Source organism: Neopelma chrysocephalum, unplaced genomic scaffold (assembly GCF_003984885.1).
Source record: "Neopelma chrysocephalum unplaced genomic scaffold, ASM398488v2 Primary Assembly neopelma1_93, whole genome shotgun sequence".
Classification (NCBI taxonomy): Eukaryota; Metazoa; Chordata; class Aves; order Passeriformes; family Pipridae; genus Neopelma; species Neopelma chrysocephalum.
In genome coordinates this window covers 1,122,984-1,142,635 of record NW_020897755.1, presented here as the reverse complement: position 1 = coordinate 1,142,635, position 19,652 = coordinate 1,122,984, and the positions used below count along the sequence as shown (strand labels likewise).

The 19,652-nt window shown below is 53.2% G+C and overlaps 1 protein-coding gene across 1 annotated transcript; it reads right to left on the bottom strand.

The window, feature by feature from the left end:
- Positions 1 to 4,828: 4,828 nt before the first annotated feature.
- ATP6V0C (ATPase H+ transporting V0 subunit c) lies at positions 4,829 to 15,955 on the bottom strand. The gene is made up of 3 exons (XM_027693793.1): positions 15,573 to 15,955; positions 6,750 to 6,933; positions 4,829 to 5,680 (listed from the first exon to the last, which is right to left on the bottom strand). Exons 1-3 carry the CDS (start codon positions 15,646 to 15,648, stop codon positions 5,476 to 5,478), a joined length of 465 nt encoding a protein of 154 aa, XP_027549594.1. The 5' UTR covers positions 15,649 to 15,955; the 3' UTR covers positions 4,829 to 5,475.
- Positions 15,956 to 19,652: the final 3,697 nt, after the last annotated feature.

Sequence of the window (19,652 nt, the reverse complement as noted above, 5' to 3'; positions counted from 1 at the left end):
GAGAAGAGAAAGCTCTGGGGAGACCTGAGAACCCCTTCCAGTGCCTTAAGGGGCTCCAGGAGAGCTGGAGAGGGACTTGGGACAAGGAATGGAGGGACAGGGCAGGGGGGAATGGCTTCCCACTGCCACAGGGTTAGGTGGGATATTGGGAAGGAATTCCTGGCTGTGAGGGTGGTGAGGCCCTGGCACAGGTTGCCCAGAGAAGCTGTGGCTGCCCCATCCCTGGAAGTGTCCAAGGCCAGGTTGGACTGGGCTTGGAGCAACTATGGTTGAAGGTGTCCCTGGCCATGTCAGGGGGTGGAATGAGATGAGCTTTTAATGTTTTCCTCATGAAATTATGCACATCTGGGACACCCAGCACCATATTGCTGGGAATGATTTGTAGCTTCATACATGTGGAGCTGAGGAGACTCCAAAACTCTAAAGTTTGGAAAATAAATGCTGGAAGCAGCTTTCAGGCTCATTTGTCTGTGAGGAAGGAAGGACCTGTCCAAGCTGCTAAATTGAATTTGGATGTCAAAAGGCACATATGGCACCCAAATTGCCTGTGGCCAAAACAGGGCCCTTCCACAGGAACACACAGAGCTGTGACAGTAACTTTATTTGGCAGTGGAGGAGACACGGAGGTAAAGGCAAACACTGAATGCACAGACAGGGACACCCGCCCTGGGCCCACCCCAGGGACACTGCTCCTGCAGCCACAGATCCAACACAGATCCAGGCTGCCAGCACCAAGCCAACCCCTGAATCAGAGCGCTGGAAACTGGCCCAGCCCTCCCTCTGCACTGCTGGGAGAACAGAACAGCCTGTGCCAGGAGGGAAGGGATGGAAATCTGCTCATCGAGGCTGCAGGTACGTCACCCAGCCCAGCCTATGTCATGTACCTGTCCTGCTTAACGCTCACCCCTTTGGATGCTCTCCTTTTATTTCTCAGTGTTAAATTAACCCTGTCTTGCATCGCCAATACTGCACATTCTTCTAATAATAATTCCATGCTCTTTGTCTCCACTGCCTCAGTAATAGGCTGAGGGAATCACAGGCTGTAGTTTCACTTGCATTTTCTTTGGCAGATGTGTGGTGTTTTTTTTTCAGGTTGAGTTATTTTTAACCTGGCTCAATTCCCAAATTAGGTTCACTGCCTGGCAGCAGGAGCAGTTGTACCTGTGCTCTTGGGAGGAGCAGGGGAGCATGTGGAGCAGCTGTGAGAGCAGGACTGGGTATCCAGAGGGAGCACTGGGGGCTGGTGAAATTCAGCCTTGGCTTCTGATTTTCACAGGCATTGACAAGGAGGTCTAAGAAATTGTCCCAAGGCACATGAGAGCTGGGGAGAGGCTGCTTAGAACACACTGCTAGTCTTGGGAATATACACCATTTCCCAAGATTTGTCCTCAGCTTACCTCATGCAGGCAAAGCCATGAGGTGTAGGTGGCTGAATTCACTCTCTGCCACTTAAGCCACCCCTTTCCCCTCTCCTAAAGGGAAAGGAGGAAAGCACAAGTGTAACAGCATGGACAACACAGTTCCAAGTGCCAAAAAAGGCTCTGGGACTGCAAGAGCCCCCAGTATCCTCTTGGTGAATCCAGAAGGGCCAGACTTGAGCCTGTGGTGAGGGCAGCTCGTCCCCTCAGCAAGAGAAAAACAGCAAACACGAGCCCCTGGTTCTCCAGGAGCCCCGTCCTGCTCTCTCAGGTCAGTGGGAACTGTCAGGGGGCTGTAGGTGCCTTGTGGGTGCAGTGTGGCCCCTCGGAAAGCCTTGGCCCTTCCACACTGTAAGGTCAGGGCAGGATTTTTCCATGTGTTTTGGTGTCGTGACACAGGAACCAGCTCAGCAGAAACCCAGTGATCTGAGCTGCAAAGCTGAGGCTCTCAGGAGCTCAGTGAAGCGTGGCTTGCAGAGAAAGGAACAGCATTCATTAGCTGTAACAGGAACAAAAATGGAGAAGCTTTTTGGGACACAGTGACACAATCCTCTGACCCAGAAACAGAAAATTCCCACTCCAGGATATGTGTCTTTGGGAAAACTTACTCTGGGTGTGACTTAATTATGCCAGGAGAAAAAGGTGGTCAATAGAACTAAGGGCAGAGGTGGCAAGTCCTGTGTGTCAGAGACAAATATGTCTCACCTGAGGACAGCAATGGTTTGGATAGTAAGGCTGGATGGAAACAGTAAAATGCACTAAAATCAGTATCCCCATGGTCAGCCTGGGAAGAAAACAAGGGTTACTGAGAGTTGTATTCATGAGCTCTGCTGTTACCCTGAAAGAGCAATTTGGTTTCTGGGATCAGTTTCTCATAACGAGGTTTTTATTTCCCCAAAGCTTATTTACTTTTCCAGATTACTGTAGTTCTCTGTAAGCCAGATCTCCTTAGGAAAGCCAGTCCCTGAAGAATCAGAGATAAAATCCTGATACTTAAAAATGCTTCTCCAACACAGTGGAGAAAAAATAAATAGAAAAAAATCTGCTGCCTTTGAAAAAAAAAAAAAGAAAAAGCATGAAAGAAAACCAACTCCAGAGTGAAAGAGTTAACAAAGAGCAAGGTCAGCAGGTTCTATGGAGGCATTGTCTGTGCTGGCAGTGCTGCCGGCCCAGTCCCTGTGCTGCTGCTGCTGCAGAGCCCCGCTCTCCGCAGGGCTGACTCACTCACTCTGCAGTGCTCCCAGCACGGAGCACCACGGATGTGCCAGCACACACCACCCTCCTCAGCAGGCACTCATTCCAGGCTCCGAGGCTGCCCGTTCCCCCTCCCAAACCAAACACCGAGTCCCTCCCTGCTACCCGGGACTGCACTCTGAGCTGCCCTGCTCCTGGCAGTGAAGGAATTCCAAAAACTCAAAAGGTGCCTCATTTTCTTAATGCCTCGAATCACTTGGGAAATTTGCTGATGCAATAGCACCAGTGGAGGACTTGAAATGCGAGTTTTCAGCTGGGAGTCATCACAGAGGATCCAGAGCATCACTGTCAGAAAATGCCCGGCTGAGGCAGGAGGCAGCGTGTGCAGACTGTGAACGTGGCTCCGGGTGTATCTGCAGGTACTTGGCACAAAGTGATCGTCCCCCACCTGTGCTCCCCCCAGCTCAGCTCTCCTTGCATGGGTTTGTATATCACTGACAAAGGCTTCACGTTCCAAGGCATAAGACAAAATGCCACTGAAGGGATTTTCCCTGCATGTGGGTCCCTAAGTGCCCATCGCCCTCCTGAGCCTATTAACTGCCTCTGCACAGTGTCACCCGCCTAAAACTGGGCCTTTCAATTGCTTATTGCCCTTGGAGATGAGAGCTGCCACCGGCATTTAGCTGCTCTCTTAAATGCAATTCGCTCGTGTCCTTGTCAGTTGACAAAAAGGCTGGTGCAGGGTCCCCTAAAGCAGGTAAAACCACAAGATAAGCACATCTGGAGCCCCAGCTGGGACCCTGCCACACAAGCCAAATGCAATTCCTCTCACCAGGACTGCAAGCTTTACCTGGCACGCTCTCCAGAGCGCCTGGATTCAGGATTCACCCCCCAACTGCCCCCACTGCAGTCAGTGTGAGACACAATTATGCTACAGATTCCATAGATGTTTATGACCCCTGGGGAAAGTCTAATTCAGAAGTTCAGAGTCTATTACTTCTGCTGAAGAATGACCAACATCATGGTGATCAGGAACTTCCCCTTACTCCAGGCACTCCTTCAGCAGAGATTCAGGATATTCCTTTGGTCAGCTTGTGCCTCTGTACAGCCCCAGGTGCACCTCTGCTTGCACGTCCATGAGGCAAAGCCCTTCCCAAGCACCACCAGCCCAGCCCACCCCAGAGCCACACACAGCTGACAGATCATTTTAGCAAACAGAATAAGCCAATACATTTGTCAGTAATTACTGATAATCAACAACTGTCAAAACTACACCTTCACCAACATGTGAAAATACACCCTAGCAGAATGATTGGCTCATAGCCACAGTCTCCTGAACCGTTCCCTTTGGGGAACACCCCTGGCAGGTTAGCAGTTCCAAAGTTTCAGTGAATTCCTTATGCTTGGCCACAGCTCTTCACAGTACTTGCACCAGACTCACTGGACAGGTACATGGATGAAACACATGTACAGCACACCTCCACTCCCAGCCAGGGTGACAGATCCCTCCACGTTCAGCTGCTTAGTTTGACCACAAAGGCCCTGCTGGCAATAGGCACCTGTGTGATAGCAACATTTTGGCTTGAACGAAGTAGAGCTTGGCCTGTTCTCCAAGCTATACACGTAGGATTAAAGTGATATATTCGCCCCTGGAAGGGCCCAACATGTTATTTCCCACAGAAGCTTTGCAGTACTCAAATTCTCAGGCCAGAGAATGCTGCTCCAGCACTCCAGTAGCTGCAGCAGCAGAACCTCCCAACTCAAATGCTCCTGATTTACAAGTTAAAAATACAAGTTCTTGACTGAAGCCATTTTGTTGATGAGACTATTGTTGAGGTACTTCAGAGGCAATTACTGCGCAGAACACAGCTTCCAACGAGCTCAGCTTCTGCAGGCCCAGCATGAGGACAGGACAAGGCAGCTCCTTTCCTTGTCACAGGTTGGAGCCTGCACCCTCACTCCCTGTCCCTCAGTGCAGGCTCTTACAGAGCATTACCATGAGCCAGATGTGCTGATCAGGCCAAACACAGCCCCACATCCCTCCTCACCCTGAGTCCAGCCCACAGCAACAGCTGGTAAAGCAGCTGCCACTGCCCAGGAGAAAGGGAGCACCACTCCTGCAGGTGCTCAGTCACTCCAGGAACCTGTCTGCCCCCGGGAACCCCTTTTCTTCCCAAAGGAGCAGCAACCGCCTGAAATCAGAGCCAGAGGACCCGTTACAGCAATGTAGTGAGGAAGTTTTATTTGGAAACATGGTAGAAGTTTGTAACCCAACACTGGGTGCACGACTCTGATGCCGGAGCATACGCGGTTACTACTGAAACACGGGAGTGTTTCGGACAATTGCTGTAATAAAACACGAAATTCTCATACTCCAATACCAGGACACTACAGCAATCTTTAGAATCAAAGTTACATCCAAGGAATTCTCTGCACTTACAATTGACCCCACAGTGTAATCTACCTATATATAAGATTAATATATATAGCATGGGAAATTGAAAATCCTTGCTCCATAGATGTATGAACATGTCAAGTCTTTTATAAATAAACATCCAGTGAAGAGAAAAAATTACATTTCTAGTTCATATTTATACATAAAATACTAACAGCAATGGGTGGAAAATTGCACACGGGCCACCCCAAGCCATGCAGCAGGCTTGGAGCAGCCCATCCAAGTTAATATTGAAGTACACACAGGACAGACGAGTCACTAACATACATTGCGCATTTACAAGAGATCAACTACCAAATTGGGACAACTGTACACATTGGAGAGACCATTTTCATTCTGGAGCTTTTTTTTTTTGTTTGTTTTGTTAAACGTGGATTTGTTACATCTCTTTACATCATACCGCAACATTTACTTCGTGGAGAGGATAAGGGCAACGATGAGGCCATAGAGACCCAAGACTTCAGCGAAGATCAAAATGAGGATCATGCCCACAAATAACCTGGGCTGCTGTGCTGTTCCCCGGACACCTGCATCGCCCACGATGCCGATGGCAAAGCCAGCAGCCAGGCCGCTGAGGCCCACGCTCAAGCCAGCACCCAGCTGAAGGAAGCTCCTGTGGGACAGAGATGGGCACAGTTTCAGTGGCAAGGAACAAGATATCCAGCCTTAAGCTCCTGACTCTTGAGACAAGCCCAGTGTACCTCAAAGCAGATGCCTCCTGGCACTCCCAGCTCCAATACATAAGAAATGGGCAGCAGTGAAGGATCTTCACCTGGTTTTCAGGTAGGACTCACAGTCCAAGCTAAGCTACTGCGCCTGGAGCTCACATGGCCACCCAGTCTGTCTGTGGCCACTCCAGCCACTGTCAGAACAGCACTAACAGCAATGCCTGTCCCACAGTGCGGTGTAACCCGTTAGTAGCTGCTCATCTGCAACATTATATACAGCCACAGCACATCAAGTGTCTTGCTCCGCAGGACTGGTTTTCCAGGTAGGATACCTGAGGAGCAGTCCCTCTCACTATCTGCCCACCTGCTAATTGCATAGGAGCACTTGTACCTGCTGTCTTAGACACAGCTTGTTAGGCCAAGCACACTGCTCATCGTGTACAGCTTGTACAGCGACACAGATACCTGTCACACCTCAGGAGCACTGTTTTATTCCGAGAGGTCTCAACCAAGCCAGTTCCAGCTATTCTCTAAAGCCAAGAACAGATTGAGTTTCAGACTGTACCTGCTGTAGAGGCCCAATGTATAGCTTAGGGATTGATTTACCATCACATAAAGCAGAAGCAATATTAATTATTCACTTGCATCTCCCAGGCAACAGCAGAACTTGGACAGCCTCGAAAGACCTGTGCATTCCAGGTCTAGAGTCTAGCACAACGACACAAGCTTTGCCTCCTATCTCTGTACACAGCTTCTCTCAAGCCACAGCCCACAGCACGAGCTGCAACAGTGGGAGCCCAATCGATCTGTGCCAGCCAACACAGCCAACGGAGCCGGGAGCACCGCTGGGGCTGAGGCAGCACAGCTGGAATCCAGCCTGTGCTCCCAAGGCCAGCTCAGGAGCACTTAGCACCAACAGCCCTTCCAGGGCCTTCAGCCAACCCCACCCACACTCTGGGCATCAGAACAGGGACAGGACAATCTGAAACAGAAGTGCCACATGCAGCAACTTACTTGAATAGCGTGATGGTGGGTGAGAGGGCGTTGGCGATGAGCACTGCCACTACGAGGCCATAGATCGCTATAATCCCCGCCATGACCACGGGGATGATGGACTTCATGATCAGCTCAGGCCTCATGACAGACATGGCTGCAATACCCGTGCCACTCTTTGCTGTTCCATATGCAGCTCCCAAGGCTGGAAGAGAAAAAAAAAAATGCATTAGGCACATCCCCAAATACCACTTCCTTCACTAGGCTGCAGTGTGAGAACAGCTGAGCCAGCACAAGGAAGCATTGTGCAAAATTACCAGGGTCACTTGACAGCCAGGAATACTTGCCTAATGGATGAGGAAGTGACCTATCCAGAGTTCTAGACCAAAGCCAGATCACTAAGAAGGTGCTGTTCAAACACTGGTGATAACAGAACACCCTGTCCAGGCCAGCTTCACAGCAGGGCACACCCCCAGCAGCCATCCATTCTTGCTTAGGGACCAAAGGTCCAAAGTGGAACTCGTTACTCACTGTGTCCTCCCAGGGTCCACACTGCAAGGTGCAACAAAGCCCAGCTGTCTACCCCAGCAGAACACAGCTGAGAGCTGGGCTTTACAGTCACTGACCTCTGAGCCACCTGAGCTGAGCTCAGAGCACAGTTCACCTTCGCGGGGCCTCTTCTCCCAGGAAACCCATTTGCCTATGCTTTGGCCCCGGGGTTAAACGTGCCATTGCAGCTTCATCAGACACAGAGACACCAACAAACTCAACTATTACTGCTGCATGCCATTCCTTGGAGAAAGGCAGCCTCTGCCATAATCTCACCTGTACAGGATTCAGGTCCAAACATTTGTTAATCCAACCACTGGAACCACAAAGTACAGTCTGGCTTGTGGGTTACAGAGGACCACAACCACCTTACCCCTAAGGTTGGCTCATCACTTGTGTCAACACCTGAGCATGCAGAGACCCACACAGGACCCAAAGCAGAGCATGGGCTTATCACCTGCACCTGAGACCTGCTGGAAGAATCCAAAGCACTTCCCCAAAAAACTTCTGTCTTGAAAGCTTTGTATTAGTCTCACAAAAGCTTCCATGAATACCTCATTCTTTAATTCTGCAGCACTGGAAAAGACCCCTTTCCTTCCAGTCCTACTGTGGAATACTCTGGGAACTCCAGAACTTCAGGCTGCACTCACCATCACCCCAAGATGACAATGCAGCTGCCAGCCAGGAGCAAGTCCCTGGAGCAGCAGTGTAAGGCACATTGGAAGGGAAGGCAGGCTCCTTTTCCAATACAGTCAAGCTGATATTCAGAGGTAACAGTCCTACCTAGCAAAATAATGCTCTTGCCTGCTCTAAAAGGCTACTGGAGAGTATTTAAACAATGGAGATTTAAAGTCTTGGTAATGTTGAGACTTACTAGTTGGGTTTGTTCCAGCCATGTAAAAACTAAGGTTTCTCCAAGGGAAGACCTGCTTGTTCCACAAAGATCTGTAGCTGCCTTACACCAGCATCCAAGTGTGAGATGGTGCACCTTGTCCCAAAGAGCTGCTGGGAGGTATTTGGAAGGGTTTGGATATATGTGCTTTCCTGCTGCTTGCTTGGCCTTCCCATAAAGCTTGTCTTTGAGAAGTCATCCTCCCAGCTTGGCACTAAAACTCCAGGCCATCCATACAGGTAACACAAGGTTCATTCTCAGAAGGAAGTTCAATTTTAGTTACAGAAACCTGAAGGAAAAGCCTCATTATCAACTACCAATTTGTTCTGTACTAGCAAAGTTCTTGAACCTTGACTGGCACTGAGTGATGTCAAGGGCTGTTCAGGGCAATTCAGAACTAGAACCCAGCTTAGGAAGCCTGAGCCAGAAACAGGTTTTACCTGGAAATGTAAGTTGAGCCTGGAAACTAGCACATGGACTTAACCAGTGATGGCTGTCTAGTCCTTAAGAAGTCTAGAAAGAAATCACTGTCTTAAGAACCCTTTTTGTTGGATAAAGCATTTTTAAGGGCTAGAAGTAAGCCTGAATCCCAGTTCCACTATCTGCCCTGGCTATAGCATTTAGCAGAAGCCACTTCTCCTGCCTCCAATGTTTTAAAAACCTCTCCAGCAATGTAGAGGCTCATGAGGGAAGTTCACTGTTTAAAGTCAGATAAGTCATTACTTCCTCTAAGCCTGAAGCTACTCGAAGGTGTTGCAATTAATGCAGTGATGGATTATAGGTGATTTTGTAACCCCCTTTACAGAAAGTCAGCCTGCTCAAGCCTCTGGAGGGGCAGAGCAGCACGAGTTTGTCAGTTCCCAGTTAAAACCTCCAGAACAGGCAAGACCTTATGCCTTGAACTTGGTCTAGACACAGTTTACAGAGAAAGCCTACGTGTACCAGTTTTCACATGACAGTTTTAAATGTCACTGAAGCTCTACTAACACTCCCACTGGTGGAGTCACAGGTGCCACGCACAGAGCTTCAGAGGTTGGCACATCTGCTCCCAAGGAAGCCTTTATCAGCACCCTGACCAACAGGCACCTCCAGCACCTTATAAGGCAGCTTTAACCGCCCTTCACCAGCCTGACAAGTTCTCCTTGCACCTTTGACAGCATCCCAGTATCACAGTCAATACCTGCTTCCCACCATGACCCAGCCTCTAGTGGCACAGCCCCTCAGTTCTGGGCTGTGGGCACTCAGGACAACATTCCTGCACAATTTCACTTGTACCTTGTGGCAGCTCTGAACATCTGAAGCACATATGCTTCATATGCCACATTTAAATATCCCTGATGCATTGGAAGGATGTGTTTTCCAAAATCTGTGAACAGGGTTTGAGGAGATCTCTGTGGCAGACAGTGGAAATGGGATAAGAGCTGTACCACTGCTACACACCAAGACTCCATACTTGTGTCAGATTATCCAGCTCCTAACCTCTAACACCTCCCCCCCCAATCAAGCTCCAACACTACCTTTAAAAAGGTAGAGCAGTCATAGAGCTGTCAAAACATTTACCTGGCAGGTGGAGAAACACTCTGCCTACCTTAGTTCACCAGAGAAGGAATCCATGCTGGTCTCTAACCAGAAACTGTGCCATTCAGAAGTTCAATGGTGTTACAATACAGAGAAGTTGCTTTACACACCATTCAGGACTTACTCCCAATAAGCATGTTTCAGAAGTTAACTTCCTTTTGAAATACTTCTGAGTTATTCCTTGAACTCATAAACCAGAGCTGATTTAGAACTGTTCCTGGGGGCAAAGCACCCTCCCTCAGGGCTGGGGAGATGCCACCTGGCACCTCCACCATAGCTGTTGCTTTATTAGTCCAAAGTGGTAGCAGAGGGAGTGAGGCTGTGCAGCTCCAGGATCAAGTATGAACTAGAGAGTCACTTGCCATGTAGACTGTACTGTCAAAGACTGAAGACCAGTTGTAGTCTTGCCACTGCCAGGACTTTCAGTAGAGCTCTGCCTCTGACACTCAGTCAGCACTTGAGCAGCCTGCTCTTCACATCAAGTGCCAGTCCCAGCATCAGGACCAGCCTTTTGCGGCTGCAGGGACAGCTCAGTCAGGTCATACAGCAAGAACAGTGACCTTGCAGGTGAGTCAGTGACACCCTCTCAGTACAGGGAGAGGCTACAGCGAGCCTTCCAGTCAGGGAGATCCAGTAGCACAGATCCAGTTTCACCAGTTGATACATTCAGAGAGGCTCAGCCCAGAACAGAGGCTCAGAACCAGCCACACACGCTCCAGCAGCATTTGGTCCATTCAGAGCTTCTCCCGTGTCCCACCATGGAGAAGCAGGTTTCCACACTGCACATGTGACAGATTTCCAGAGCACTAACACACAGAATTCCCCTGCATTAGGAAGTAAGTTAGTGACACAAGTCAGATTTCCAATTAGGATACCATGGGTTACTACCACAGCAAGCCTGAAAGACCACTTGGGATGAGCACTTACATCTGGAGCCTTTTACAACTCATCACTATCAAATGGGCTGCCCTGTGCAGCTTCCCTGGGAGCAGACAGGCACCAATTCAACACCACCTGTCCATCCCTGAGCAGGTTGTTCTCAAATGGCTGGAGAACTGTTAGAGGTGACATCCAGGTCCAGTACACTCCTTGCTTTGCCATGCCAGAAACCTGGGCACATCCAAAGAAACAGGCTGCTTCCCACTGGTTTTCCCTGGCCCCTCCCCATCCCCCCATTTGACACAGCTCCACCTCAGGTTACAGTAACAGATACTCCATGGCTGCCTTGGAAAAACCCTGTTGCTCTTCCCAGGTGCATCTCCACAGGAAAGCCAGGGGAAGTGTACCTGGAGCCTATGCAAATTCCCATCCCACTGGCTGAAGCCAGTTCCCCAATGAAAACCTGAGGGGTAAACAGGGAAGCTGCCCTACGAGAAGCTGTAGACTCTGAAGACCTTCAGTGAATCACCTGTTACGGGATTAGTGACGGCTTTTTGCTCTTCCCTAATGTAATGAAAGGGTGTGTGGATATCCACCAAGCCTGCCACTGTCAGCCTATAGCATTATCAAAAATCCTGCAAGGCTGGCAGGCCTTTTGTGTCAGTAAATCTGAGAACTTAGAAGTCCACCAGCTCCTTGAGAAGTTGTTGCAACAGCAGCAATCCAAGGCAAGGAGGACTTGCTAGTCAACTGTCCAAGAGCTGGGACAGCTGCAATTGGCACTCTGGATTGTCTGACAGCACACAGAGCCCTTTGATTTATAAGTATGGGAAGGCCAGCACTTATACCACAGAGCAAAGGCTTGCCCTTCTGCAAGCAGCAGAGTCCATCCAACCACTTGTTATTTTATCTTTATCATCATACAAGCTCCCCCCTGCAAACTGAATGACCCATTTCACAGCCTGGGTGACCAGTGTCCTCTAGGTACTGACTGGCAGAGTAGTTTGTTACACCAGTTAGCAGGACCCCTTTCCACCAAGCAGGTCCAAGGGCAGCTCACAGCACTCAGCAGCACCCACAGCTCCATCCCTGAAGTGTGGGAAACTCTGCATACAGCAGACACTGCTGTGGCCAAACCAGCCTGACTTGAAGCCTTGTGCTCACAGGATTCAGTCTGGAGGAAGCGAGTTCAGCCAGTTCTGCCTCCCTGGTGAAAAGCCCACACCGCTGTAAACCACTGCTTGAAGCAGCACCCAACAGCCTGGGACACTTCAGCTTGCAACCTCTGCATGTGACCAGTCAGGCTCTGGAGATACAGAAGAGGCCAGTTTTAGGAAGGAAAAAAGGAAGCTGACCAAGAGGTCCTGAGGCAGCTGGCATCCATGTCTGCTGTTGCTCCCAGTGTTCCCATCAGAGGGGAAGCATCTGCAGGCTCTGCAGTGACTTCAGGGTGAGACAGGGATCCATCAGGAAGCCACAGTACAAGCTGCAGCATAACTGCTTGGGCCACATTCTGCAGAGCCAATGGGTTATACTGATGCTCCATCTCATTTTCAGATGTTCCCAAGACTGGCATTTACCGAGAAGAAGCGACGCCCTTGTCGAGATGCCTTCCCTCAATCTGGAGCTGCAGAAACACTGCCTACCTCACTTCTGTTACAGCACGTAGGTCTTAGCAGTCCACTGCTTTACCCGCTGTAAGGACGAAGGCTTAAGCTAATCTCCGGTGCAGACAGTCTGGGAGCTCCCACACCTGCCCACACCACCAGGCCTCTAGGGCAGAGACTACCTAGAGCTGCACTCTGCTCTGCCACTTCATTTTACCTGCAAGCTCCTCTTAGGATGAGGTCCACAGCTCCTTCCTGAGAAGCAAGCAGCTCTCCTGTTCCTCCTCCCCACCTCTCAGACAGTATTTCGGGAAGCACAGGTGCCATTTGCCTTCCAGGCTGCAAGTTGTTTATAGTCATGACGCCTTCTGGAATCAGACTGTGCTGGGCTGTCAGCTGAATCAAGCGACATGTTCTGAGCCAGCAGCTCCACTATGGAGGTCCCTTAAGAGCCAACCAACTGCTATAATATCTGCAGCCCTAGTTTAAAAGAAAAATACTATTTCATTAGCTCCGCAGCAACAATGAGGAGACACAGGACTAATCTAACACTGCTGGCTGGAGTTCTCTTCCTGAGGCATCTTTCAGCTGCTTGGCAGTGCAGCGGGTATTGAAGGCACTGAATGCCCAGCTGGAGTGTGAGTGTAAGGACAATTCCCCACACCATGAGGGGCACAGTGGGCACACCTGGGACAGCAGGCTTTACATCACCAGCACACTCAGAACCAGCCAGCTTGGCCCAACACCACACTTGTCTGTTCTGGCAGCTCAAGTCACATGGAAAAGCCACAATAATTTAATCACTCAACAGCACCTGACCCTGAGCCACCACATTTTACACATGGGAAATAAGGAACTGCAGCAATGAAACCAAGTTGTAATCTGCAAATAACCAAACAGGCTTGAAGATGGCCAAGGTCACAGCAGCCTGCTCTTGTCTCTGGCTGACTAGAACAAGTTCTGCTATCTATTTACCATCAGCAGGTACTGATCACAGGTCACACAGGACTGCACAAAGTCACTTGTTTTCACATCAAACCAGCCTGGACAGTACGGAACCTGAATGTGTTTACTACAAACAGGTCTCAGAACTACAAGCTCCACAAGAATGTGATCTTTAGATATAGCATGAGTCAGATGTGATCACTGCACTAATTAACACTGATCCGGGACAATTTTAGAGAGTTTTACACTGCTTGTCCAGACATAGCTCCTTTCTTCTAAATCAGGGTGGGTTTTTTAACAATATAAAATTAGCATCAGAACATGCCACAACCCCCTTACAAAAGCTACATGACAGTGCAAATTTTAGTTTATCCTATATACACACCTCTGCCATATTGCCTTAAAAATCCAAACTGTTTCACCAGAACTCCACATCTAAGAAACCATTTCTCTTTGCAGTATCTATAACCTGTTGAACCCATCAGAGGCCCTAGAAAGAGCACCTGCATGGCTCAGACCTGCTGGTATTACAGCATCACTGAGGTCAGGAAAGACCTCTAAGCTCATCGAGTCCAGGGCCACCTGACACAGACTCTGCACCAAGGCCCAGTCACATATCAGCAGTGACAGGACAGATACCAAGCCTTCATCAACACAGCTTAAGAACTGACTGTGCATTACCCCACTCAAAGCTCCCCCCTGCAATCTCACAGCACCATGCTGTCACCGTGCAGCTTCTAGGAAAGGCTGCACTGCTGGTTCAGACACGCCAGCACCACTCTGAATTCCTGTTACTGCACTGACTCAAGCCTGCATCCCTCCCTGATGTTCTGATGAAGCACACTCCCATGTGTGGCTTTAGCCTGGTGTCCAAAGCCACACAGCCATGTTCTTTTGCTTCTGAGGTCGACTCTGCAAGAGGAGTCCAGTGACTCCTTCCCTGGAAAGAAAGTTCAGTATTTAGGACTATTTTACAAAAGGCAGTGTACTGCTGACTGCTTTTTCCCAACAAGTAACTAGGTCTTAGTTTCTTCCTCCATTATCTTCATTAGGTAAGAGGCAGGTAGGTTGGCAGTCCCAACACTGGCTTCTATGGCATTCCAACCATTGAGTTTTCAGGAAATCCTTACCTGTCAAGTGCAAGTACAATGTCTGAATTCCAAGGTGGTGGGCCACCAACTGCCCTCAGCATGGACATCTGCATCCCACCACTAGGCACAGACTGAGCAAGACCAAACACAGCAAGCCAGGCTTTTGTTTTACCAAAAACTAAAACCCTAAATGGGGCTGGTGTGAAACCAGTCCATGGTGCCCACGCCAGCACGGCTAGACACCATGCTCTCAAACACCCATTTTAATCCACCACTTGGCTGTCTGCACAATTTAATCTACCACACTAATCAATCAAGAGCAGCTTCCCCAAATCTGTCCTGCACACCCAGCCACCATCTCGGAGGCTGTACTGACACAGTGAGACCCCAAGCACACCAGCTACAGCCAACTCAATACTAAAGGATTTTGACTGCTCAACGGGGAACCAAGTGAGGTGGCAGATGAAGGCCAGTCCATGTCCTCCTGCCTGAAGAGGCACCGCCTAAGACTTCAGAAGAGAAAACCAGACTGGTTCCTAGTTCTTTTATTCTCAATTACTGTAACACTTGCATTTGGGAAAAGAACAGCTGAAGCCTTCCCCACGTTACATCCCAAATAGCCCAGCAGGTCTACATCCCCCAGGAATCAGCAGTCACCTTGTGTAGGGGTTTAGCAGGCTCTGAGAAAAGGAAAGCACTGCAGGATGGTGTGTCTGGTGTAACCCAGCGCGGATGGTCCCCACACCAGCGCTACCGCAGGATGACCCAGTTTACACCGCACTGAGCTCACCGAGCTCGACGCCCGGAGCCGCATAGGGACAGGCAGGGAGCGGGATCGGCCTCGCCGCTCGGGCATCGGCCCACGGGCGGCTCGGGAGCCTCCCGGGACGGCGTCAGCGGCCGCGAGCGCTCGCACGCTCAGGTTTCACCCCGCTGAAACACCGGCCTTGCGTTGTACGGGGAATGGTTTAAACGCCGGTCGTGCCCGATGCACAGCGGGCCGGGCCGTGGACAAGGGACGGTGCCCGGAGGGACCCCCGGCCCCGGTGCCCGGGGAGGCGCGGGCGGCGCCGCCGCAGTCACGTGGCCCCGGGGGCTCCGCCGGCGGTGACGTCACCGGCGGACCCTCCGCCGCCCCCGGGAGCCCGGATGGAGCGGGGGGAGGGGAGGGGCGGGGGAGCCGCCGTCGGGCCCGCAGGACCCCCCACCCCGCGGGCCGCGCCCCGCCGGGCGGGGGGAGACAGGGCAGGGGACACCCCCCCCCCTTCCTCCACGACAGCCCCCGGTACCGGCCAATGCTCACCGCTGAAGACCATGGCGGCCGAGGCGCCCATCACGGCGAAGAAGGAGGCGTACTCGGGGCTGGCGCCGGAGGACATGGCTGCACGGGCCGGGCCGGGCCGAGGCGCCGCTGGAGCGGGAGCGCGAGAGGGCGGAGGGAAGGCGGGGGGCTCCGCCGCGGCGCCGGTCCTCGGCGGGCAGCGCTCGGCCACAAAATGGCGGAGGCGCGGCGGGAGCGGGCGGGCGGGGAGGGAAGGAGGGAGCCGGGGCGGAGGCGGGCGGGGCGGCGGCGGGGGCCGGGGCGCGGAGCTCCGTCCCGGCAGCAGTGGCGGCGGCGCGGGCGCTGCGCCCTAAATACGGCCTCCGCAGGACAAAATGGCGGCGGCCCGCCCGTCACGTGACCGCCCCACCGCCCCCGCCCGCCCCGCCCTCGGCGCGCACCACGCGCGCACACGCGCTGGGGGGGAGCCCGCCCGCCCTCCCCGCTCTTCCCGCGCCCCCCAGCACCGGGCCGCGGCGGGGCCGCCGCAGAGCACCGGCGGAACCCGGGCCTCCCTGCGCGTCCCCGGCGTGCGGGGCGGGCACTTGGCCGCGCCGGCCGCCCCGCTCTGCTCCCCTCCTCTCGTCCCCCCTCTCTGAGTCGCCCGGGTGGGCCCGTCCTGCCCGGCGGCCGCGGCCCGCTGAGCGTGATTCAGCGCTCATTAGCATAAGAGGGCGTGGTCTGATGAGACCACGCCCATGAGGTGGTGGCTCCGCCCCGGGCCGGGGGTTCCGCTGCCACATCCCGGTGTCGTGTCCCGATGTCGTGTCCCGATGTCAGATCCCGGTGTCAGATCCCAGTGTCCTGCCCCTGCGGCACCGCGCGGGCCGTGTCCCTGTCCCCTGACCCCGGGATACGGCCTCTGCCATGTGTTCCCGTGGCTATCTGCCACCCTGGGGGTGTCCAGCCCCTGCACTCACCTCCTCCCCGGGTCCAGTACCAGTAGCATCCTGCTGGGGTTCTCCTGCTCCCCTCCTCCATCGCTCCTGCTCCCCTGGAGATGACAGCCAGCGCCTCTGGCCCATCCCCCGGGGCAGGAGAGGAGCTGGCTCTGAACCAGCTATCGCCCCCCTCCATGGGCACTGTCGCCCACCCCGAATGCAGGCACTGGTGGTGCCTCATCCCACCCTCTCACTGCAGTCTGTGCCCCCCTGGTGCTCGCCTGGGCTGTGTCCAGCCACATTACCACCAGCCCTCACCTGGAATGGGCACCTCTCCCAGCACTGTGGCTGTAGTGAGGGGTCCCTGCGGGGCGCAGAGTCCAGGCAGAGGGTGGCACGAGCATCCTGGCTGTCAGAGATGAGCTCAGATATCTGCCCCATGGGATTTATCCGGGCGTGATGGGAGCTGTCATGCTGCTGGGCCTCCAGAGGCTGCTCTTCCTCCTGTGCCGGCACCCACTGCCCCCAAGGTCTCCCTGTGCCACTCCCGGGTCCCAGTGGGCAGTGCTGGCTGCCTGAAGGAGCAGCTCCGTGACCCCCCACACCACAACTGTGCTGTCTCCTCGATGGAGCGGCTCCCCCCAAACCACAGTGCCGCCGTCTCCTCCTCCTGTGCCCGGCCCCGTGCCAGCTGGAGCCCTGGCCCTGCTGCCCCTTGCTGCCTGGCGGCTTCCCACAAATCATCCAGGCCCGTCTCCATCGCTCTGTCCGCCGGCGAGGGCCCATCCCAGGGAACAAAGAGCCTCCCTGTAGCCGTGAGCTCACGAGTTGTGCCGGCGGTGACGCTCTGGGGACGCCGCGTCTGTGGGGGGCTGAGTGGTGGGACCCCGAGGACCTTTTGGAGCTGGGGGATGCTGGGAGACTCCTTGCCCCTGTGTTGTGGTTGAGCAGCTTGAACCAAACCCTCTTGTCCTTCCTTCTTCTCCTCCTCCCCCGCTCCTCGCTGGGACTCACTCGGTGTCTCTGGGTCTCAGTTCTCCAGCACTGAAGGTCTAACAGATTGTTTGGGTTTCACTGGAAATTGCTGATTTACAGAAGGAATGTGAAGCTTTGACAAAGCTTCCTTTCAAAATATTACATCTTGCATCTTCACTGTGCTCTGTATTTATTCAGTCCCCCTATCCAGGCAGAGCCACAGAGGCCATGGTGGGGTCAGCACTGCTCCTGCTGCACATCCTGGTGCCAACACAGGGAAGGTCTGGATGCTGGAAACAGGAGAAACCATCTTCTTCCATCCACCTGGGACTGCCCAGTCCTCCTTCACTTGCCTGACATCACCCTGGACTGACTGGGCACACGGAGGGACCGTATGCTGAGCATCCCCCCAGGATGCCCATGGAACCACCCTGGTGGTCCAGGTGTGGCTGTGATGGGTGGAGTGAGTGGATGTAAGGATGCACAAATCCCATGTGGGCCAGAGGAGAGGAAGGACCATTTGGATGCTGGTGACAGCATGTGTGACCTTGCCCAGCTCCCTGTCATGCCTGGGAGCTGCAGCAGGTAGCCAAGAATAATTTAATGCTATTAAGGCCTTTCCACACTATTGCAGTTTAAAAGCACCACGGTATTCCCACCACAGCATTCCCACTGTGGTATTCCCACCCCCACCAGCCCTGCTGCTGCAGCTGCATCCCTTGGCCCGTGCGGGCCCTGGAGTGATGACACTGCTCAGCCGGGGTCTCTCTCTCAAATCGGGGTCTGTTCTGCCCCCACAGGAGCTGCACCCACCCAGCTCTCCCCGGGGTGCCACCATCCCCCTGCCACCCCCAAGCAGGGGCACCGAGACTCTCCCACCACTGCTGGTTCTGCCTCGTGGAGGTGCAGGGATGTTTCTTCTTCGGGGAAAGGGCAACTGAAGGAGGGAACAAAACGCAAACCGGGAGGCGAATGAAACGTCAAAAGCAAAGAGGCAGAGCCCAGATACAGAACAACCCGAATTCCTGTTCCCACAGCAACCGGCACTCACCCCTCACCCCAGCGCCGGGCGCTCCCCAGGCTGGCACTGACACCAGGGGGTGGGAGCTTGTCACCTCCAGCTTTGCATTTTCGTTTTGAGTTGGATTAACCCTCGTCTGTGTGCACGGCCCCACACCAAACCCAGCCTAAGGGGGATTTTAGGTTGTCTGTTCCCATCCTAAGGAGGGAGCAGAGGGATGAGGTGCCACTCTGGCTGCCACCACCTTTTGAGGGGGCACTTTCTGAGTGGCCTTTCCCACCGCCCTGGGCCGTGCACATCTCTGTGTACGGACCAAACCTGCAGGAGAGCAATTCCAGAGGGCTCCAGCTTCTGTTGGCTGCTTTCAGCAAGCAGGAGCCAGCTGCTGGGTGCTCCACGCTGCAGTCCAGGACCCCAGGGCTGCTGCCCTGCCCTGCCCCAGCTGGTTTTTGGCAAACTGGAGCAGCTGTTTGCCAGGAGATCTGTTCCTGAATGCCACAGCAATGCTGGTGGCTTTGCCCATGTCATGAAGCAGCGTGGAAGGGGTCTAGAGAGCCAGCTGGGAGCACCTTGCCCCTCCAGCAGGTCTGGGCACGGAGGTGCCAGCAGGGAGGGGTGTTCCTGCAGGACAGGGGTGCTGTGGCAGGGGATGCTCCAGCCCCCTGGGATTTGGTGTTAATGTGTCAAAAATGCAGCTGTGCTCAGGACAAGGCCAGGTGGGCTCCCAGCCAGGGAGTCTGATGGGGTCAGTGGAGCTGAGCCAGTACTGGGATTGGGAATGGGATAAGCAGGTCTGGCCTCAGCAGCAAATGCTGGGCAGCCATCGAGCAGACCCTGCAGAGCATTTCCTCATTCAGTGTCTCCTGTGGTGTCTCACCGAAATCACACGGCCAAGTCACGGGGCTGGGGGGCCCATCCCCCATCCCCCTGCTCCTCCCCACTCCCCGAGTCCCTGGGGTGACACCTTCCCCCAGGAGATCGGGACCTTGGGCCATTTATAAATGAGGTTCCTCTTGCTCTACTTGGGTCTTAATTAACTGATGCCCACCCTGAGTTGTTCCCTCCTTACCTGGGACATTCCTGGTGTTGGACTTCCTGATGAGACAATCGGGGGCCTCTGATCCCATTCTATTCTATTCTATTCTATTCTATTCTATTCTATTCTATTCTATTCTATTCTATTCT